Genomic DNA, 23,859 nt, shown 5'->3' with positions numbered 1-23,859 from the left:
TCTGCCCCGATGTTGAGTCTGCTTGAAATTCTCTCTCTCCTTCTTCCTCTTCTGTCTCCCCACATGCGCATGCATGTGTTTACTCTCTCTCTCTGTTTCTTTTTAAAATATTTTATTTAAATTCAATTTGCCATCATATAGTATAACACCCAGTGCTCATCCCATCAAGTGCCTTCCTTAGTGCCCATCACGTAGTTACTCCATCCCCAAAATCTTTTTTTTTTTAAAAGAAAATACCGACTGGGATCCCTGGGTGGCGCAGCGGTTTGGCGCCTGCCTTTGGCCCAGGGCGCGATCCTGGAGACCCAGGATCGAATCCCACATTGGGCTCCCGGTGCATGGAGCCTGCTTCTCCCTCTGCCTGTGTCTCTGCGCCTCTCTCTCTCTCTCTCTCTCTGTGTGACTATCATAAATAAATAAAAATTAAAAAAAAAAGAAAATACTGACAGAAATAGTATAGCTATATTTACATCAGACAAAATACAGTTTAAGACAAAAATTGCTAGGGATAATACATAATGATGAAAGGAACAAGTCATCAATAAAATATGATATTCCTAAACTTGTGTGTATGTAATAACATAGCCCCCAAATAGAAAAAACAAAAATTCATAGAAATGGAAGAGAAAGAACAAATCCACAATCATAGTAGATTTTAATACACTTTCTTAATGTTACATATCAATTAAACTAAAGATTAGAAAAAATATAAAAGATCTGAACACAATTAAAAAGCTTGATTTAAGAATACTATGTAGAACTCTTACTGGATAAAAAATACATGTTCTTTTCAAGCACACAGAAAATATTTATAAAAATTTGCCATCTAATAGAACCAGTGCAGGCCTCAATAAATATAAGATGACAGGTTTCATGGAGACCATGTCCTCTGAAGATACAACAATAAAATTAGAATCTATCACCCTATATAACTGATGAACTATTTATATATTCTCCTGTGGTATTTTTTACATAGTTTTTACCATCAACTACATACCATTTTGCATTGTCTTTTCTTCTCCTTAAACCACCATAAAAATTTCCCATATTGTTACAAAATATTTAATATGTTTGGACAATAGTCCATGGAACTGGGATGCCCGGGTAGCTCAGCAGTTGAGTGTCTGCCTTTGGCTGGGGGTGTGATCTGGATCCAGAAATCAAGTCCCACATCAGGCTCAGTCCAGGGAACCTGCTTCTCCTTCTGCCTATGTCTCTGCCTCTCTCTCTGTGTCTCTCATGAATAAATAAATAAATTTTTTAAAAAAACAGTCCATGTAACTGAAGTGAGGAAGACCTATTTTCAAAGTCTGTATCTATTTATTCTTCTTATCTCTTTTTGTCCAAACCTTTATTCCAAGATAAATTATCTGTCCACTCTGAGAAAATACAAGGCTTTCATCTGCAAGTTTTTCACAATAATTAGCTCCAGGGTCAATGTTTGTTCCTTTTTCTGGTTTCTATGAGAACACCAGTAGACACTGTAGAAGCAACCTGGAGGCAACATTTTTTATTTGTAAAGGGGGAAAAATAATTTTTTTAGCCCAGCGTGTGAAATATTCAAACATGATTATGGATACTTTGAGAACAAGGTTATGTTCCTTAGCTATTTTTTGCATGAGCCACTTAAATTTAAACATAATTGAATTCATTAATGGACTCTAAAGTAGAAAATTATATATAACTTGAGAGAGGGCTTCTCAAAGATGAATTATTTGAAGTAGAATTCTAAGTGCCAATCAGACAAGGAGTCTGTTATGAGATGAAGATGAGGATAATGATATTGTGATAATGATGGGGAGAAGGAGAATGATAAAGGGAAGATGGAGGCAAAGAATAAAGAGAACAGAGCAACCATGGATGAGAAGAAGGGTTGAAAATGGAGATCTCAACTCCAGGAGTACTTATGACTTGGACTTAAACTCTCCTGTGAAATGGAGCTTTTATTTTTTTATTATTTTTTAATGGTAAAAATCCTGGCACTCTTTGGCATTTCCTTGGAAAAACTTTGAAAGAATGGATTATGAAGGGGAAGTAAAACAGAAACAAATGCCGAACTTGAAGATCCTCCTTAACCCATTCCCTCAAAATGAGGTTGACAAAGAGGATTGAACTTGGACCTAGAAGACCTGAAGTCCATATGATCTACAACTTACTGCATCTGTTTGAGTCTCCATTTCTTTGTGGATAAAATTGGAGGATATTGCTCATGATCATATCATCCTCTAAGCCTATAGTAGTAAAGGTGAAATGAGATAAAATTACGAAGTATAAAATATGGTTTTAAAAATGGGAAGAAGCCATGTGATTGTGGCTTCCCATGTGAAGGGAGCAGAAAGAGAGAGAACTAAAACTTAGTAATTGGTCTTTTTTATTTGCTACTGTACTTATCAGAGTAAAAAGGAAACAAAATTGGTAGGAGATGGTGAAGGCAGAGATTAATGAAAATAACTAAGACAGATTTGCATATAATTTAGACAATAACTGCTCATGAGAGATCTGGATAATTGTGGGGCAATTGTGGCTTGTGACTTTATGTTTTGACCATAACTGGCCTTGTGTTTCCACACAATACTTATTTCTAGTATTTGAGAAATACTACTTTCTCATAAGAAATAAGAAATACTTATTTCTAAGTATTTGAGTCTGTTGCTACAGTATGTTGCTGGATTCTCTGAAAGTCAAAGAAGAATATCTGCCTTACACACTGGTAGAAAGACTTTAAGGGTCAGACTTAAATGTCCGTGACCCACTCCTGAATATTTCTGAGCAAATCAAAGCCTTATCAACTTCCTGTTGTAACCAAACCTGCACTGCCCTGCCTCCTTATATTCCTGCTTTATTAGTATGACTTTATAGAGAAATGTCCAACTAGTGACATATGTCCCTCTGGCTGCCACTTAGTTTCAAAGGGAGTAGGCTTTCTTTCCTCTTTTGTTTTTTTGTTTTTTGTTTTTTGTTTTTTTGTTAAACTCACTTATTACCTGACACTTCAAGCATTTAACTATTTCAATTTTAAGATGCCCTGTAGACTCATAAACAGTTCTTTTTGCCAATGACCCAGAGAACACAGGGTTAATTGGCCCCCCAGGGACAGCACTTGGAGAGTCTCTTACTAATGGGTCTGCTCCTCCCCACAAAGCAAAGGCATTGTCCACTCTTCATTGCTGTGTTATAATTTTGCAGTCTCTCCAGCCAGAGTACAGCTACCTGACAGCTGAGTGTTGTAAACAGTTTTCCCACATGCCCTGGAGTCCAATCCTGGCTAAGAGGAAGTAGCCCTTGGATGGAGAATTTACCTAGGATTCTGACTTATCTATAAAAGAGTTCTGTGTGTTCCTTTGCCCAGGGAGAGAGATGGGAGGAACAAAGATTAGTGGTAGTTGGTCTCTCTAGTCTACCCCAAGAAAAACCAATGCCAGCAAAATGGAAACCAAACTTCTCCCTTGTTCTGAAAAGCCATTCACTGCTAATTGGGAAAGAAATTCAATGGCTTGTGCAATCCAGAAACACATATTTTTATTAATGAGATTGCCCCCTAAACCCCAAGAGATCTGGTTTTCAAAAGCAGCCTGTATTTGTTCTCCAAAGCTATTCACTACTAATTACAGAGGAAATTCACTTGTATGGTAGGGAAGCACATTTTTACTAAATAAGGATAAAGAAAAGATCCAAGCAAAATGTTTGCTTTTAACAAGATTACTTCATCTAATGAGCATCTTATTATGAATTTTAATGAAAATAAAAGGAATAACAGAAAGTGAAAAAAAAATAAAAAGGATTACAAAAGTCCTGTTGTTACACAGAAAATTTACAGAAATTAAGCAAGATCATAACAGGCATCGTTTATACATGATTGTATGTGCTGAACTTGGGTTTGTGAGAAATCTACCTATTGAGGTAAAGACATTTTCAAGTCCATTATCCAGAAAATGTAACTTACACATGTATTTTTTTCATCTTTAGCACAGCAATAAAACTCCTCAACCTATTTGATGTGGATTTTTCCTATTCAAAAGAGATTGAACAACCCTGCTTCTCATTTAAACACATATATTACCCCTAAAATACTGAGAAACTTTCCTGTGTTGAAGGTCATTGGTGTTGTTTTTCTTAGAAACATTGTTAAATACAAACATGAGGCAATCAAAGGAACCATTGTCTGCCTTTTTGTTTTTTTCTTCTCCAAATGAAAATATTTATGAAAATATTTAGTTGGGTAAGTCGACTATTGAGATTGTAATGTCCCTGAAGTATTGATTGGCCTTAATGTATTCACATAAGTTTCAAGCCATTCAAAGCCCTGTTTTTCTGCCAGAAAAACACACAGAGCTGTTATTGTACCATCTGGTTTGCATGAGGAATCTCTTGGCATCTCTTAACTGCACATTTTATAAATGCTAAATCCCAGATGGCATTACATTGTAACAGTGGAGAGTTTTATAAAGGTTTCCAAAAACAAATTCTTTAAAATGTGAATGCTGGATAGTCTAAGCAGGGACTATTAATTTAAATTCTACACTTCAATCAGCTGTTAACTAGACAGATTTCCTTTTCCTTTTGCCTTTTCCCCCTTTCTACTTAATTATTGGCTCTGTGAATTGAAGGCTTCAATCAAATACAATCATATGACCCAAAGCTTAGGTTCTTTTTTTTTTTTTTTTTTTCCAAAGCTTAAGTTCTTATAAAAGTTGCAAGAACAATGATCACTGGAAAACCTGTATTAGCTGCCATTTTGTTTCAAGATGGCAGAATTTACCACAAAGGAAGTATGTTATAACACCTGTTAGCAGATCATCAAATACCATCAAAACCATTCAACTCTCTCAAAGCTGATAGTTGGACTGGAAACTAGGGAACTGTGAAGACCATGCTTTGTGTTGAAACAAAGCTCTAATACAGTAATGGTTAAGAACACAGATTCTTAAGTCAGGGATTGACGGACACTAAACCAGAAATTAGGGTAGCCGGGGTGGCTCGCGGTTTAGCGCCACCTTCAGCCCAGGGCGTGATCCTGGAGACCAGGGATTGAGTCCCATGTCAGGCTCCCTGCATGGAGCCTGCTTCTCCCTCTGCCTGTGTCTCTGCCTCTGTCTCCTTTCTGTGTATTCTCATGAATAAATAAATAAAATCTTTAAACCAGAAATTAGATTCTGCCATTAATTTGGGTAGATGACCTCTGGGCTTCAATTTTCTCACCAGTAAATGAAAAGAAAACTCCACAGAGTTATTACAAGTAATATTATTTACAGGGTTGTTGCAAGTAAGTAGAGGTGGTATTTGGAAAATACCTTATACAATGTGTGGTGTGTAGTCATTACGCAGTGGATGTAAATTAGTAGTCATCCTACTGGAAATAGAAGCAGAAGTAGAGTAGAAGTAATAGTACTACTAATAGAAAGGTAGGTACTCTCCCTTCTTTAGGTCAATCATAGATGGATAATTACTGCCTTTTCTTCAAATTTCTCTTTCCTCTGCATTTTTCTTCTTTTTTGATCCTATCTTTTACCATGGTACAATAAAAAGAGTACATATTTTATAGTCACAGAGTTGTATTTCAATCTGAGAATATGCATTTGTCTTCTAGGGCTGCCACAACAAAGTGCCTCAAACTGGGCGACTTAACCAATAGCCTTTTTTTCCTACAGTTCTGGAAGTTGGAAATCCAAAATCAAAGTGTCAGTACAGTAGTATTGGCTCCTTCTGAGGGCTGTGAGGGATGGATCTGTTCTAGGCCTCTCCCTTTGGCTTGTAGATGGCCATCTTTTCCCTGTGTCCTCACATGGTCTTCCCTCTGTTTATGTCTCTGTCCAAATTTTCTTTTCAAGTACACCAGTCATACTGCATTAGGGCCCATCCCAATGATCTCATTTTAAGTTAAATTAGAGGCTCTACCTCTAAATACAAAGGCCTTCCAAGAACAAGGCTCAGAATTGGCATATTACCATTTCTACCACATTCTGTTGGCCAAACCAGCCAGATTTAAGGAGAAGGGAGGGCACAGGGAACAAGCTGACCTCAAAGCATGTTGTAAGGGATGGGAGTACAGGAAGGAGTGGAAGATGGTGACTTTTACAACAGATCTCCACATCAGCTTCAGAACTTTAATATTCAACATATTCTATCAACTAAAAGGAATACGCTACATTGCCAAGGAAACCTGTGGTAACCACTGCCCTAGCTACTACCTATGCAGTAATCTATATTGATACTCATATGTATGGGTTTTTATTTAGAACTTCTGAGTCATCCATTTTCCTCAGCTTCCCTATCTCTATCTTTACAGGTTGATGAAGCTTCATATGCCTTTGTCCTAGTTCTTTCTGAGCCCATGACTATTAGGAGGGTTGTGCAACTTGGATCTGTCTAAAGAACCATGGGGGAAAATGACAACATTGTATAGTTACACTGTTCAAGGAACCACCTTATGATGTTTAAGAACATTCTCATTGACATAGTCCTACTTATTTTCCTAAGTAAAATTCATATTTGACATTTGAAAGCTATTTTAAGCTGTATTAGCATAGCTGGTAGAAGTTTCTAGACTTCTTATTTATCTTATACTGCTAAATTCTAATAAATGCCATATTGTACTTCTAAAAGCTAACTTAAACTGCAGGAGAAGCACTGAGCTTTACAACACCCCCTCATACACACACACTCACACACACACACACACACACAGAAAGAGAGAAAGAGAGAAACAAATTAGAAAGAGTTTGGGAATGGACCTTGGAGACTTAGTTTATTACTAGAGCTCTGCTGCTAATTTCTATATAATCTTGAGCAAGTTACCAAACATCTTAGGTGTCATTTCTTCATTTTACAATAGGGATATGGACTTTGGAAGCCTCATGAATCAAATCTACTCACTTGGGTATTATACCTTTATACCATGAAGTTTGAACCCATGGGCCTTTGATTCTACAGCTTACACCGATCACTTAAAAACAACTCAGATTTACTGTTACTGCTGTTATCACTTTAAAGTTATTTTAATTGTTATTTTATCACCAAGACAATTCAATCAATATAGAAAAAAATAAAGTCAGAAAAACAGCAGTTTCCCATCTCCCCATTCCCATGGATGATTTAGTACATATATTTATAACCAGTAGAAGAATGAGAACACAAATCAGAACCAACAACAGTTGTACTGCAACCTGAGGACAATTGCCAATTTGAACAAAGGCTGAGAACCAGCCACACTGTTGTTTAGGGTAGAATAGGCTGTGTATTTACATGAATGTATAATATCTATGTCAGCAGTATTGGCTGAGCCCATTAGCTCTCCAGTTGGTTTATTGATTGGGTTTGTTTGTTTGTTTGTTTATTAAAAAATGGAACTGTACTCTTGTTTGGTGCTAATTAATAAAATATGTTGGGGCTTCCTTTTTCAAATTAAGTGTGCATGATTGTATATGGAACAAATACTAAGATCCCAGAGCAGGAGGGCTAGGGAAAGGGATATGGAGTTCTTACTTGACTTGAATGTGCACCTGAGGGTGCTTTGTGTAATACATTGTACACTACAGCATCTTATATTTTTTGAGTTGAGTTTCAATAAATTACAATTTTTAACCCATTAAAAAAAAATTTGTAAATAGCCAGCATAGCCAGACTGGGCTGGACTGCCTGATTACTTGCAGGGTCGCCTCCCCTGGGTAACATGGTTAGCTCTCTGGAAATGCCTTCCTGGATTTTCTTTTTAAAAATATTTTTTAAAACACTTAAAATAAATGTTTTTAAAAATATTTTAAAATATTTTAAAAAACATTTTATTTATTTATTCATGAGAGACACAGAGAAAGGTGGAGACATAGGCAGAGGGAGAAGCACGCTCCCTGGAGGGAGCCTGATGTGGGACTCAATTCCAGGATCATGATCTGAGCCAAAGGCAGACACTCAACCAGTGAGCCACCCAGGTGCCTTATCTTCCTGGATTTTCAATGCAGATACACATTTATATACACATGCACAGGCACATAAATCTATAGACATACACATAGTAGGGCTTTTTAAGTAAAATATGAAAACATTAATTATACAACTCAAAGACTCCAATTTCATTGTGGACATCTTTAATATCAGCATCCACAGATCCACCTGAATCCACAGATTCATTTCAGTATCTGAAGATATTCATAGTTTATCTAGCCATCTCCTGATGACAACATTTAGGTTGTCTTCAATCAATATGTTAAATTTAAAAAGACAACAAGCTTGAAATTTAAGAATCGTAAACTATTGTTTATAAGAACTGGTTTTCAGAAGTAAGGAGGGTACTTGCCTAAATGAGGCAAAAACACTGCCTTGTTCTTAGGCATAACAACCTAAAATTCCCTTCAAGAAATGTCTGGTGATTAGCAAGTGAGAAGTGACCTCGGGACCCTCAGGGAGAGACCCACTCAGAGAGGAGAGGTCTTGTAGTGATTAGCAAAGTGTACTAATGAATTAGTCTCCGATGTCCTTATCACCATCCCTCTTGCTTAGGGCTTTTGTGCTGCCCCTTAGTCTCCCAGAATGCCCAGTTTGGGGCTGAGACCAGAGCTGCCCTTTCCAAGGTAAGACCTCACACATTGGAGAAAAAGCACAGAATGGGGAAACGGAGCCTGGGTGTGGGGCCTGGGAAGGTGGAGCAACACATTAGCCTATTGCCACTTTTTACCAAGTCTCTCTGAATCTTCCTTCCACTCTCCATCCTCTATTGTCTTCCCATCATAGTCTTAACTATCATGGTAGAAGACCTTCACATTTGCAAAAAGATGTCAGTTTTTGGAAAATATGCTTCAGAGGAAAGGAGTAACTATTGCTATCATGCCTTTGGTCAGAAGCTAAATCCTTTCACCATCTCTACTCCCAGAAACCTGTTTTTCGTGGCTTTTGCTCCTGCTCCCCCATTCCATATAACACAATGGGTTAATTCCCACAAAGACGTTAATTGCTAGTGACCACTCATTTTCTTGCCTCCCTCCCTCCAGGTTCTTGATCTTAAGACTCACCTGTGGTGCTTGTTAAACAATACACCCACTTGAGACCCTCCTGTGGAGAGCCTGATTCCACAACTTTTTTCCTGGGTAAGACCCAGGAATTTGTGCTGTTAATGAGAGCCCCATGTAACCTTCTAATCAAGGAAGTTGAGGAAGTAGTACTCTATAACCTACAATTGTATTTCAGACACCTGTAACAGGGACTGGCGGTTACTCCTAAAGTTACACCAAAAAGAACACATAAATCAATAATTGCAAATGCGACCTCACAACTTTACACAGAATTTGAACACTAATCACCTATTATAGAACACAGGCTGCAGTCATCTAGGTGTCTCAAATTGCAATGAGAAAACATATGTTAATTGGGTCTTAGAAAATCTGAGTTCTCAGAGCACCTGGGTGGCTCAGGTCATGATCCTGGGATCCTGGAATCAAGTCCTGCATCAGGCTCCCTGCACAGAGTCTGCTTCTCCCTCTGCCTATGTCCCTGCCTGTCTTTCATGAATAAATAAAATCTTTTAAAGAAAAAAAGAAAATCTAAATGCTCAACATGGCTCTGACACTCAGTTGTCAACAGGTTGGGCTAATTGTTTTGCCTTAGTTTCCCCATGTGTAAATTCCCAACTGGTACACAATATGACATTCTTATATTGATCACTACTTTTTTGACCCAGAATTTCTACCTCCAGGAATTCATCCCAAGGGTTAACCAGGGAAATATGAATGTCCATCATATCATGGTTTATGAATATGAAAAATAGGAAGCTGTTGTAATGTCCATCATTAGGAACAGTTAAACTCTGATTTATCTAGACATTGAATACTATGCAACCTTAAAAATGGTAATGGAGATCTTTATGTTTGATACAGAAAATGTCCGTAACATGTAAAATAGTAAAAGTGGGTCAGGAAACATAACTTAAACTTTGGTCCCAGGTTGTTGGTTTTAAGCGTGTGTAGTATTTGTATAAAAAATCCATAATGTGGGACGCCTGGGTGGCTCAGCAGTTGAGCATCTGCCTTTGGCTCAGGGCATGATCCCAGAATCCAGGATTGAGCCCCCACCAGGCTCCCTGTGAGGAGCCTGCTTCTCCCTCTGCCTATGTCTCTGCCTCTCTCTTTCTGTGTCTCTCATGAATCAATAAATAAAATCTCTTTTCAAAAAGTTCATAAAGTTACATATCTAAATATTAGCAGTGGCAAACAACATTGCAGGTGACTTTTTCCTTTTCTTTATATCTTTCTATAAGTGTCTGCAGTAAGCTTAAACTTTTATACTTGGGGGAAATAATATAGCATCCATTTTTTGTAAGAGTACTTCATGCACATTGCCAGGGTAATGCCCGCAATAGCCAGGCTAGGGGCTACTTAAAGGAAAGGTCTTACTTTAATATGGTGTGAACAAGAGATGTTCTTTTCTCAAACTCTACCACTTTTTTTCACTCTATGTTGGAGTTGTAATATTTTGCCCAAAGTAACTAATTTTGCCTAGAGTTATGAAGAAAACATTAATTCATTCACCTGGAGCCAATTTCAGGGAACTCTAGTTTCATGGCAGGCCTGCAGAACACCTAGTAGAATAACCGAAATGCAAGTGTCAGAAAAGGCAGAACTATATCTTCCTTCAGGCCTTCCGGAAATCCTCTCCTGTCCCAAATCCCTCCCTCTCAGCTGGGAGGGCTGAAGAAGGCTCAGGTGTCTCCAATGGGAAGAGGGTGGGGCCACACCCTGTTTTCTGCTATAAAAAAAAGAAAAAGAAAAAGCACAGAGGCGTCTACCCACCTACCTGGCTGATTTGGTGGTACGTTTGGCCATGGCATGCAAACAGAAAGGAGACAGTGGGAGTCCCTCAAGCTGGTTTAGTGCAGATTGGAGGTGAGTAATCTTGGCAGCAGAGGGAGGGGACACAATGGCCTTATCTGCTGAAATTCATTCCTTCTTAACTCTCCCCAATCCCTTTTCAGCACCTACAGGTCACTTTCTTTATTCTTCATCCTTGTGACTTCAGTGAACTCAGTAGGTGTTATGCAGTTGGTGAATCCCATCTTCCCAGGTATGCCTGTTGGGTGAGGGGAAATGCTCTTAGCCTCTCTTAAACAGGTTGCAACTACAGAGCCAGAAAACCTAATCATGGCTTAGACAATATCCACTCACCCTTTCTTAACTTGATCAAGTCACTAGATTTTTCCATTGCTTACCTATGGCTTGCTATGCTGGCTAAACAGAAGATCTTGTGAAACACCTGTACTACTTTCTACTCCCTCATTACCTCAAGCTCTGTGGTATCCAAAGACCAGCAAAACAGTGCTAAGTGCCCATCTTCAGGAACAGATATTTTCAAACACAAACTCATGCTTAAGGAAAGCATCAACATAATAGACAAAAATTGGAGCTGTTCCTCTTAGAATTTTTCAAACTTTCACCTGAGCAAGAGGATGTAGAGTAGCAGATCATAGGCAGAATTTAGCCTTTAAAAAGCATCCTTGAGCTTATGTAAGGCACTTTTTTGAAGTTTATTTAAGTAATCTCTACATTCAACGTGGAGTTTGAACTCCTAGCCCTAAAATCAAGAGTCTCGCAGGCTCTTCTGACTGAGCCAGCCAGGTGACCCATGTAGGACGTTTTTTAAACTTCAAGTTGGAAAGTCTTTAGACACAACATTTGTTCTCCAGTTCTTTACAGACCTATCATCTCCACCTCCATTAGCCTCACCGTCAAGGTTCTAGTCATATAAGTATGCATGGTTAACCCTATTTTAGGCTTAACTCTGGAAAACTTCAGAAAGCCCCAGGCATTTAATTAATACCTTCCTTATAGTATTTTGCATTGTAGTGATCTTTCTCACGAACCTGTGAGCTACTTGAGAATAGGGGTCAAGCTTTGCCTCTCTCAACTGGTATCCTTCCTTGATGCCTGTTGGAGAGGAGATGCGCCCATACACTTTTTTAGGAATCCTGCCTCCTGTGGTTCAAAGATACTCCCAAATGCTTTCTTTGCTCTCCAGGTACTGTCATTTGCCATGAAAATAAAATGACAGTGGAATTTCCAAGGGATCTTGGCACCAAAAAATGGCATGCATCTGTGGTGGGTAAGTAATGTGTATATTCTTAATCTTGCCTCAAAGCTAGCCCCATTTTTCAGGTGCCACATACTCTGGAACAACTGGCATCCAATTCCCATGATACCACAGGGGTCGCTGATTTGCATGATGTCACCAGGAGTGGGAGACCTTGTTTCCTTAAAAACTCGTCTTCTCTCAGAATCCAATGGGAAATTTTTATTTATTTTATTTTTTTAATAACGAACTTATTTTTAATGGTGTTCAATTTGCCAACATACAGAATAACACCCAGTGCTCATCCCATCAAGTGCCCCCCTCAGTGCCCATCACCCACTCACCCCCACCCCCCGCCCTCCTCCCCTTCCACCACCCCTAGTTCGTTTCCCAGAGTTAGGAGTCTTCATGTTCTGTCTCCCTTTCCGATATTTCCTACCCATTTCTTCTCCAATGGGAAATTTTTAGCTGCAAATTATAGCATCTCTCAAAACTTGGGTCATAACATCCAGATGGGACAATAAAAAACAAAGTGATTTGAAGTAGCTTAGAAATGGATTGGCAGTCTTGACTGTGTTGCTTTGGTTTACTTTGTCACTGAAATGTACTTTTTGGCCATTTTCTCTGGCTTCTGTAGATCCATTTAGTTTTGAATTGTTGAACTGTACTTCTATCCTGGACCCAGAAAAGCTCACCCTGAAGGCCCCATATGAGACCTGTAGCAGGAGAGTGGTAAGTATTTGCTCTGAGGAGTGATTTGGGAAGTAATAACCTAGTAGTTACTACTAGTAACCCTACTACTTAAGGATACAGACCTGAGAGGAGAGCATTTATTCTCAACCAGGGGTGGTGAGTGTTCATGGTGGTGATGGTTGGTTGGTTTTTATCTTTTGTCTTTGTTTTGTCTGCCCAGACGATATTTGGTACTGTTTGGAAACCCTTTGAAGACCTTATTGGCTGTCACAATTGGAGTGGGGGGTTGTCTGTACAAGCTGAGGTTGCTGATAAACAGCCTACATTGCACAGGGTGGTCTCCTTTAACAGGAATTTCAGGCCTGAAAGGCCAGTAATACTGAGGATGAGAAACCCTGAACTTGGGGCCTTGTTGTGAGTCCCAGATTTGCCACTATCTAGTTGTGATCTCTAGCAAGTGAGCTAACCTTTCTAAGCTTTTGCTTGTTCATTAGAATAGGGAAATCATGGTACTCTCTCCACAAGGTATCTAAAGATGAATGATATGATGCAGATGAACTTGGCACAGCACCAAGATACAACAAATGCTCAAAACAAGCTATTTTGATCTGTAACCTCCATGAAAAATGGAAGGCTATTTTGGTGCTGGCAAACAGAACTGCTATGCTATAAAAAACAGGTGTGGGAAAGCAAGCAGCAGCTGAGCAATAGGGTTTTCTCTATTGCCAAGCAACAGTACTGCCTAATCAGAGTTATTGGGACCAGTAAAAGAAACCTCTCAAACGGTTCTCGAGCTTGTAGTAGGCAAAGAACCATTTGGGGAATTGAGAAAGTATAGATGTGGTTCATTTAATTGATGATTTAAGTCTGGGGTATATCTTAGAAATCTGCATATGTAACTGGCCACTTGATCGAATTCCACAGTGAAGATCTTCAGTAATTTTTCCTTTCTGAAATAGCCCTTCCCAACTTGTAGAGAGCTTAGAGTTGCTTTCCTTTAAACCAAAGGCCTACAAACTATAACTTATGGATGGCCACATTTAGTCCATGGTGTGCATAAGCATAATGGTCCTTGAGCTAAGAATGGTTAAAGTTTTTTTTTGTTTTGTTTTAGGACTTAAAAAGAAAACATGTGCTAGAAATCATAAATGGCCTAAAAAGCCTAAAATGCTTACTAATACTTTATAGAAAAAGGGTGACTGTTCCTTACTAGAAACAGTTCTCTAAAGCGGGGTAAATACTGGCTTTGCCAAAAACCTGGCTCTGTCCAGCCCTCAGAATAATGGCTGCTACATAAGTTACATAAGTGCTCAGTGCATGTTTGAATGACTTGGGCAGAGGCCCCAGATTAGCCAGAACCATGATATTCAGACAAAGGTAAGTGTCAAGAAGAACTCAAAAAAAAAAAAAAAAAAAAAAAAAAAAAAAAAAATCCTAATTCCTGAAGCTCAAGCAACTATTTGCTGCGAAGACAGGAGTCTTTACTGGGATATCTAAAAGGGCTAGCTATAGTCTCTTGGTATAAGAATCAGGTACCTTTCAGAAACTGTGGTACTGGTAACCTCAAGAGGTTTGCCCCTCAGTTAGGTCCAATGGTATTCTGGGATCACCTTTCCCATGGAGGTCCCCATACTTACTGTTCTTACTATGCCATTTGCACACAGCTTGGCCAGCATCAGATGGCCATCAGACTCACGGACAACAATGCTGCTTCAAGACATAAGGCTTTCATGTATCAGATCAGCTGTCCAGTTATGCAAACAGAAGAAACCCATGAGCATGCAGGATCCACAATCTGCACAAAAGATTCCATGTCTGTGAGTGAAGCAGGCTAACTGCTTCTCATGGTGACTACAGGGGAAATGAGGTGGCTTACACAGCTGGGGTTAGGAACAGGATCAGGATTGCAATCCTATCTTCACTACTAATTTGTTTGTTTTGTTTTTTTTTTGTTTTTTTTTGGGGGGCGGGGGGATGGTTTCTTAACCACACTGAGCCTTATTTCCAAGCCCAAAGTAGGGGACAATGATACCACATTAGGGTGGTGCTGAGAATTAACTGAGAGGGTATATATAGTGCTCAACACATCATACCTGGCAGTAGAAAGGATTCCGCTGGTAACTGCAATCACATTAATAACCATTTGAACAAACTGAGTACTTATCATGTCCCAGGCTCTATGCCAGATAGGATATAGTACAAAAGCAAAACAGCCCAATCACATACTCATGGATATTTATACTCTAACATAACTAAATTTGACAATGGACAAACAAAATACCTTCATACTTTGTTCTAATAATGATAAAACTGCATGGTTTGACCTAATTCTTGACTTCTATGGACAAAGCTTAAAATGTACACCTAAGGATCCAATGTCTCAAAATTGGAAGGATCTTCCAGTTGCCTTTTGGCATCAGAAGTTCAGAGATGAAATTGTCTAAGGGCACAGCTAGTTTTTATGACTGGGCCTGTGCCTCTTCTTATTCCCCACAATCAGACCTCTTGGCATACGAAATACACAGTAGTTGCTCCGGATGTTTTGCACATACTGTCAGGTAGCACGATCTCAGAAACTTTCTTTTCCAAATCAAAGCCTCACATCATGGTTTCGTTTCTTCCAGTTTACCTTTAACATTATTCCTGGCATGGCTGATGAAAATACGGTATGGAAATAACTTTTTCAATTACAGAGCTAAGTAACCTTTTGTTCTATAGTAAAGATGACTTAACTTCAACCCTGATTAAAATAGACAAATAGTCTTGAGGTTAAGGTGAGCACTAGCCCTCTAAATGAAACTTCTGTCTTCAGAATCCCAGTGGTGGGAAATGGATGATGGAGGTTGATGATGCAAAAGCTCAAAATCTGACTCTTCGGGAGGCCTTGATGCAAGGATATAATTTCCTGTTTGATAGCCACAGGCTCAGTGTCCAAGTGTCATTCAATGCCACTGGAGTCACTCACTACATGGTAGGTGTGAATCCTCTTTTACCACCACCCAAGCACAAACCAATATTTCTAAGTCCAAGTGTGATCTCAACCATGTCCTCAAAATTGAGAATAAAATGGATTTAAGAGTATCTTAATGCGTTCCATGTGCTAAGCACTGCACTGAGGACTAAAGATATAAGGGTGAACAAAACAGATCTGTTCTTCCCATAGATGTAGACTGACTCTATAATGTGATAGAGGGTAGTACTAAAATCTTCTGGGAGTCAAGATGCTCTGGCTTAGTTTCCTGTAATACGGTTCTACTGTAGGATTTGGTACTTTTGGAGCCAACAATCAAGACACTAAGTTAAAGGAGTTACTGTGCCAAAGTACTTTAAACAGGTCCTGGCACCTAGGCAAGCACTTAAATGCCAACCATTTTAACGAGAACAGCCCTGTTACACATGGAATATAAATGGAGTGCAGAGTCCTATAAGCATTTTCTCTGAATACTATTACCATAAAAATCAGCTTTTGCTCACCTATGCCTAGAAATCACCTATAGGTTCTAACAGTAGACCATGCTAAATTGCCAGATGTTATGAAATACAACATTCTAAAACTAGAACACCTGATGAGCATTCACTGGACAAAATGCTTAAATTCTACTCCAGCCAAAATAGTGCCCAATACTTGAGTGTTTGCCCTGACGATTCTTTCAGCATTGGTTAGAGATTCAAGTAAACCGAGGTCTTTCAAAAAATGTTTCTCTCCCTACCCCAACCCTCAGCAAGGTAACAGTCACCTCTACACAGTGCCTCTGAAGCTTATACACACATCTCCTGGGCAGAAGATCATCTTAACAACACGAGTACTTTGTATGTCAGGTAAGGTCCTAGGAAAGGGCAACTGCTGTTGTGGAAGACACTATTATGGAAGCTTAAAGCTGATCACGGGCATTGTGTTGGCCACTCCCTCTAGATCCCGTGACCTGTAACGCCACACACATGACCCTCACCATACCAGAGTTTCCTGGGAAACTACAGTCTGTGAGATTTGAAAACACGAACTTTGATGTAAGCCAGCTGCACAACCATGGTATTGATAAAGAAGAATTAAACGGCTTGAGGTTACACTTCAGCAAATCTCTTCTCAAAATGAACGTACGTTCCTATCATGAACCACTGAGATTTATGGAAGCAGGACTTGAAGCCCAGTCTCTCGGTAACCCTGATATAGCTGATGACTTGTCCATAAATTCTAACTGTCCATATAATGGATTCAAACTCTGGAAGGAAGGCCTCATTTGATCACTTTGCCTAAGTGAAATTTACCCTCAAACACCAAGCCTCTTTAAACCACTGCAAGAGGTTGTGTGTGTGTGTTTTGGTTTTGGTTTTCCCTCAGCTCATTGAACTGCTTTTAAGTTGCTAATGATGACCCTCTGACACCCTTTTAAAAACAGGACAGTTTGATCCAAACAAGTGTCCTCAACTGTTCTCACTGAGGCCAGTCTTGACTGAAGCAATTGCCAGGGACACCAGAGAGTAATCTTATGTCAGAGTATGTGTGTTTTGCAATAACATCTGACCACATTTGTAGAGTCCTTTTTACTCAGACCTGGCTTGGCAGAGCACTCAGCTCTTTGGAATTTGATCTGTTAATTCAGGCTTTAGTGTCTAGTACAAAGAGCATGCAGAGCTGGGGATTTCAGGGCATGAGTTTAAAGCAATAAATTTCCTGCCTAGGAAAGCATCCTGATCTGGAGCAAGTGATAGGCTCTCTCTTGTTCTGGTTTAAAGGGAAACCAGATTAATTCTGGAGTGTGCCCTACAGGTATTCAGTGTACTTCCTGCCTGCCTCACTGTGGACTGTTCTGGGCCCCCATGGCTGTGGCTGCTAATTGACATTCTTGTCTCCTTTCAGTCCTCTGAAAAATGCCTACCCTATCAGTTCTACTTAGCATCTCTCAAGCTGACCTTTGCCTTTGAACGGGACACGGTTTCCACAGTGGTTTATCCTGAGTGTGTTTGTGAGCCACCAGTTACTATAGGTAAGAAATCTTTTCTCCTTTATCTCTTGTATATGTGGGAAAACATATAGAAGTTCAGACTCTGTATTGTTTATACTTTGAGGAAACTGATCAGAGCAGAAATCTCGGTGTAGCTGCTATAACAGGGCCACAAGAAGATAATATTTCCAAAATACACATATGGAGAGATCTTACTATAATGAATCCATGTTTAAGTAGTCTGGATATATTCTGCATTATGAGCCTGAGCTCCCCATCTAAATAAGATTGATTCAAATCTGTAACTAGGACTACAAAATTTTAAAAGACTTCCCCCAAATGCCTACAGATTTTTTTCAAGGATGTGAAGTTAGGTATTTCTTGTTCGGTATTGGCTCTGCCCCTATGCTTCTTATTTTCTGACCCATATCCGGTCAAGCTAATGGGAAAAACTAGTTCCTGCATTAATTGACCCCACCTCCACCCCCTCATTTCCCTTCTCCAAACCACTCAGGATTTGAGCCTTGAAACAAGGGATATATTGACACAAGGCATTACACCTGAACCCATAATCTGACCCTCAACTCACTTGAGCCCCTCAGGGTTTTCTCACAGGTCTCCTCATCAACACATGAAGGTTGGTAGATGACCACTAATATGGCAGACCTATTTCTTTAAACTCTTACCACAATCTAGTTACAGGTGACCTGTGTACCCAGGATGGGTTTATGGATGTCAAGGTCTACAGCCACCAAACAAAACCAGCTCTAAACTTGGATACCCTCAGAGTGGGAGACTCCTCCTGCCAACCTACTTTCAAGGCTCCATCACAAGGGTTGACACTGTTTCACATCCCCCTAAATGGATGTGGAACAAGACTTAAGGTAAGTGCCAGCAGAATGAGAAGTGTTCAGACTAGATTGTAAAACCACTGGTCACCCACTTCTAACCTTTCTCTAATCTTAAGTTCAAAGGTGACACAGTCATCTATGAAAATGAAATACATGCTCTCTGGACAGATCTCCCTCCAAGCACAATTTCCAGAGATAGTGAATTCAGGTGTGATACAACTGCTACTTTTTAAGCTCCACATTAAATGAAAGCAGTCTTCTAAACTAAAATTCTTCATACTACTTTGCCCCTCCCCTCGTTACAGAATGACTGTGAAGTGCCATTACAGCAGAGATGACCTGCTGATAAATACCAATGTCCAAAGTCTTCCTCCTCCCGTGGCCTCAGTGAGGCCTGGTCCACTTGCCTTAATCCTGCAAACCTACCCAGGTGAGACATCACAACCTAAGAAATCCTACTTAAATACTTTTAGAGAAATCTTTCCTAACTTGAATTTTCTGATGCTGCCACACTAATGGAACAGTAGTGATGCCTTAGCTCCCACTACAACCATCAACCACTTGAGTACTGAGGAGGTTTCCATTCCATTTCAGATAAATCCTATTTGCGACCCTATGGGGATAAGGAGTATCCTGTGGTGAGATACCTCCGCCAACCAATTTACCTGGAAGTGAAAGTCCTAAATAGGGCTGACCCCAACATCAAGCTGGTCTTAGATGATTGCTGGGCAACACCCACCATGGACCCAGCCTCACTCCCCCAGTGGAATATTGTCATGGATGGGTAGGTATTCTCTATCCATAAGGTAACTCTCAGTTAATAAAAAATAAGTGAAGGAACACCTGGCTGGCTCCGTTGGTAGAATATGCAACTCTTAATCTCTGGGCTCTGAGTTCGAGCCCCATGTTGGGTGTAGAGATCACTTAAAATCTTTTAAAGATTTAGTCATGAGAGACACACAGAGGCAGAGACATGGGCAGAGGGAGAAGCAGGCTCCCCACAGGGAGCCTGATGCAGGACTCGATTCTGGGATCCCAGGATCATGCCCTGAGCCAAAGGCAGACACTCAACCGCTGAGCCACCCAGGTGTCCCCACTTAAAAAGTCTTTAAAAAGTATTGCCAGTGAAGAGAAGATAAAACCCTCTTGGGTTTCAGAAGAGCACTAGTCACAAAGGCCCTGATCTTTGTCTGTGTTCATTAGTAACCAATCCTTGGTCCAATAGCATGACTCATGCTTTCCTCTTACCCTTGAATCTAAAAGAATCAGATCCTCCCCCAAGGATGTCTGGCCCTAAGACTCTTTATGTGGAGAGAAAAGATGTCCAGTTCCTATTCTACAATGTTCCAGGCACGGTGCTATATATGCCACATGCACTATTTGAACCTCATCACTCTGTACAAGACAATAGGCACCTGACTTCATGAAGAAACCCAAGCTTGCTGCTTAATAAATTGCCCAAAGTAATTGGTAAATGGTGGCATTTGAATGCCTATCTAACTATGGCCTGCATAACATAATGCTCTGAAGTTATGACTATATACACTCACAAATTGGTGTTTGTCCTCTGAGCTCTGCCTTCAGGGGCCTGAACCTGGAAAACCTTATACTATCATCTCCCTTGCTAAGCTCTTAAACTCCAGGTACATTCCTGTCCCAGGACTACACGTAGTCCCTCCTAACACAATTTTCTGTATACGTATAGGTACCATCATAGAGCTAAAATAGCAGGAGTTATCTACCTTTGTCACTGACCTTTACGAACTGCCTAGACATAACTGGTACTCACATTAGTAGGAAGAATTAAGTCAGTGACATCAAGAACTCCTATAAAACTTGTAGCTCTTTATGGGTGTAGCTGGCAAACAAATAGGTACTTAAATCCTATAGGTTAGAAAAACAACTAGCATGTACAACTGACGACTTTTTTTGATAGACCACATCAGAAAGCATACTAATTAAAAGATAAAGGTAGAAGGTAGAACAATTCTGAAGGTATTTGAATATGTGGCTGTATCTGGGCAAATATTGAGTTAAACTTTGGGGGAAATGTGGCTGATGTTCTTCCCTGGTATATGCCTCCTAGCTGTGAATACAATCTGGACAACTACAGAACGACCTTCCATCCAGTTGGCTCCTCTGTGACCTACCCTACTCACTATCAGAGGTTTGATGTGAAGACCTTTGCCTTTATATCAGAGGCCCAAGTGCTTTCTAGCCTGGTAAGCGATTAAGTCACCTGGGACTGTTTGATTGTGAGTGCATCAGTTCCACTTAACTCTTCTTCTATCTCCAGGTCTACTTCCACTGCACCGCATTAATCTGCAATCGACTGTCTCCTGACTCCCCTCTGTGTTCTGTGACTTGCCCTGTATCATCCAGGCACAGGCGAGGTAAAAATTTCAAGTCCTCCTTACCATGAGTCCTCAAAGCAAGCATTATCCTTTCACAATTGGAAACCTCAAGAATAAGGGCTCTGGGGTGCCTGGCTGACTCAGTCAAGATATGATTCTTGATCTCAGGGTTGTGGGTTTGAACCCCATGTGGGTACAGAGTTCACAGAAGTTTGTTTTTCTAAGTAAAGTCTTCACTGGGACTCTTAACTCAATTCCAAGAAACCTTCTCATCCCAGTCTTCCCTAGTCCTATAAGGCTGAAATGGCAAGTTCCTGATCAGATGATGGGCAAGTTTTTTTTTTTTTTTAATTTTTATTTATTTATGATAGTCACACACAGAGAGAGAGAGAGAGAGAGAGAGAGAGAGAGAGAGAGAGAGAGAGGCAGAGACATAGGCAGAGGGAGAAGCAGGCTCCATGCACCGGGAGCCCGATGTGGGATTCGATCCCGGGTCTCCAGGATCACGCCCTGGGCCAAAGGCAGGCGCCAAACCGCTGCGCCACGCAGGGATCCCGGCAAGTTTGGTTTTGCACATGGACTGGAGCCTGATCTTTCACAGACGTGACTCTCCAAAGTTACTATTCTAGATTCTAGGTGGACTGAGAAATTAATCTTCAGATATTGTTTCTCCTGCAAAGGTTGGGAAAACCCATATAGAGCAGGGGACTCCATGCCAATGTGCTCTAAGAAGTCCATTGACACACCTTTACTAGTCACTATTCCAGAGGGTCAGACACAAACGGTTTTCTATCTCCAGCCACAGGCAGTACTGAAGAAGAGAAGATGATAGTAAGTCTCCCGGGACCCATCCTCCTGTTGGCAGACAGCTCTTCACTCAGAGGTATAGTTTTAAAGCCTAGGGCACTGCCTGGACTCAAGTTCTTAGTTTTATGTTAAGTTTAACTATGCATAAATACATGCTTATGGTAATCCAAAGTAATAAAGACTAAGTCTCTCTTCCTAGCCATACCTTTGTTAACTCTCCTATGTACTTTTCCAAAAATCACCCTTAAAAAAAAAAAAATCTCTTAATGCAAGTAGAATTATCATATATCCTACCTACTTATAACTTTTTAAACTTGTTTTAACCACTTTATCTGTTTGGAGAGCTACCTCCCTGCTAACAGCTATATAGAATCCCATCCACGTGGCTCTGTCTCAGCCATGGTCCTCATTCGTGGATATCTAGATTACTTCCAGTTTTGTCACTAATGCTGCAATACAATCCTTTTAAATCTTTGCCTACTACGCCAATTTGGGATACCCATTTGTTTGTTTGGGTTTTTTGTTTGTTTTGGTCTTGGCCCAAATTGGAGGGGGCAAGGAGAAAGAATCTCAAGTAGACTTCAGCTGAGCATGGAGCCTAACTTGGGACTCCAAATAGAAGACCCTGAGATTACAGCCTGAGCCAAAATCAAGAGTCGGATGCTTAACTGACTGTACCACCCAGGCATCCTCAGGATATCTTTCTAGAAGTGAAACTATTAGGTCAGAAGGCATGTGACTTAACATTGCCAAACTTTAGTCTGTACTAGATTCTATTTCTGTTAATATCCCATATTTTCATCCCAGAACATCTTAATTTGAGGCCTACAATTTTAAAGTAAGCTGTATTAAATCCCTAAAAACCTGCAAGAAATCATGCCCTTAGAACCATCTCTACTAGTGCCATAACGTTAGTTAAATAGGCTGGAACAGTAAGGTTCTTTCCAGGTGTCAGCTCATCTGTTTTAGATTAATAAAAGTGAGTAGGAAGTGGGAACAGCCACGGGAGCAGAGAGCAGGATGTTGGCTCAAAGAGTAAGCCTATATATATATATATATATATATATATATATATATATATATATATATATATATACCCCGTTATAAGTTACCCAAATGAGTCCTTTGAACCTTAATCTTACCTCTCTGGGGAGCCTCAGGCTTCAACTTAGGACTTTTGATTTAAATGATCTTAAGACTTTAATGTCTGCTTCCTTCCTAGATGGTGTGGACTCAAAAGGGCACAGGGCTGCTGGATATGTTGCTTTTAAAACTGTAGTGGCTGTGGCTGCCTTAGCAGGCCTTGTGGCTGCTCTAGGTCTCATCATCTACCTGCGTAAGAAAAGAACCATGGTGTTAAATCACTAAGGATTTTCAAATAAAGTGTTTGTTAAAGTAAGCTGCTTGCTTGTACCTCATTAAACTTCGATGGAGTTCAAGGATTGTTTCTTGCTGTCACACTTGAAGAGGGAATATAGAACCTTTCCACAATCCTGATGGGCTTTGGCTGTGTAACATGAATAAGGAAATTGAGGACTTAATTGCTTCCTGTTAAGCTTTTTCTGACCCCGCTGCCAAAACTGGCAGTGCCAGAAAATTCAACCAGCAGTGGGTCTTAGCTACAGCCCAGCTCTGGGGATGCCTTTAGGTAACTTTAGTCTTCTACCCTCCATTCATATATGCAAGGTGCAGAGACAAGAAGTCACCCTTAGTCATTGGCAGGATTTCCTTTCCCTAGAAGGGCAGGGTAACCAGGTGTTCCCAAGGAATTAATCTAGTGTTCTGCTTCAATTTTCCCTAACTCAAATTACTCTTTGAAAGAAACTTCCCCTGAGAACTTGAGGTATTCACTTACATTCTTCCTTGTACTCCTCATGCAATCTGAGACCAGTTATCTCCCTTAGGGCATGGAAAAGAATATAAGGTTCTAGTTTTCTTAGGGACAGTTAAAACATTCCCAGTCTCATTATGACTCCACAGCTATACACCAGCCGTTTAGCTGAGCCTGGAGAGCTGCTTTCCCACTACCTACACTTGATTATTCCCTCCACTTGAGACTTTTCCCTGAGGGTCCCCCATCTTCTGCTATGCTGTAATTGTATTGAAAGAACCAGTGTTTGCTTCACACTGTAACTCTAACAGACTATCTTCAAGATAACTAAT

The 23,859-nt window shown here is 40.1% G+C and overlaps 2 protein-coding genes across 4 annotated transcripts in view; one reads left to right on the top strand and one right to left on the bottom strand.

Moving 5' to 3' along the window:
• ANKS4B (ankyrin repeat and sterile alpha motif domain containing 4B) overlaps positions 1-23,859 on the bottom strand; it is a 43,539-nt gene that overhangs the window by 10,321 nt on the left and 9,359 nt on the right. For 2 of the 3 annotated variants that reach the window (XM_077906903.1, XM_077906901.1), the window contains exons 2-4: positions 22,839-23,028; positions 14,379-14,536; positions 10,780-11,052 (exon numbers count right to left, since the gene is read on the bottom strand). In XM_077906903.1, coding sequence (XP_077763029.1) covers positions 10,780-10,808 — 29 coding nt within the window. In that variant the 5' untranslated portion in view covers positions 10,809-11,052; positions 14,379-14,536; positions 22,839-23,028. Of the gene's footprint in view, positions 1-10,514; positions 10,565-10,779; positions 11,053-14,378; positions 14,537-22,838; positions 23,029-23,859 lie in introns of all 3 variants that reach the window. The other variant, XM_077906902.1, reaches the window with a different exon arrangement.
• On the top strand, positions 10,807-23,095 carry ZP2 (zona pellucida glycoprotein 2). Its single transcript, XM_077906911.1, has 18 exons — positions 10,807-10,868; positions 10,958-11,046; positions 11,998-12,081; positions 12,686-12,780; positions 14,406-14,558; positions 15,366-15,407; positions 15,554-15,712; positions 16,464-16,560; positions 16,655-16,836; positions 17,600-17,726; positions 18,381-18,568; positions 18,652-18,743; positions 18,841-18,965; positions 19,130-19,319; positions 20,622-20,757; positions 20,832-20,928; positions 21,689-21,772; positions 22,919-23,095. Exons 1-18 carry the CDS (start codon positions 10,807-10,809, stop codon positions 23,062-23,064), a joined length of 2,148 nt encoding a protein of 715 aa, XP_077763037.1. The 3' UTR covers positions 23,065-23,095.

The sequence above is a fragment of the Canis aureus genome, chromosome 8 (assembly GCF_053574225.1).
Source record: "Canis aureus isolate CA01 chromosome 8, VMU_Caureus_v.1.0, whole genome shotgun sequence".
NCBI lineage: Eukaryota > Metazoa > Chordata > Mammalia > Carnivora > Canidae > Canis > Canis aureus.
This window is presented reverse-complemented; position numbering and strand designations above follow the sequence as displayed.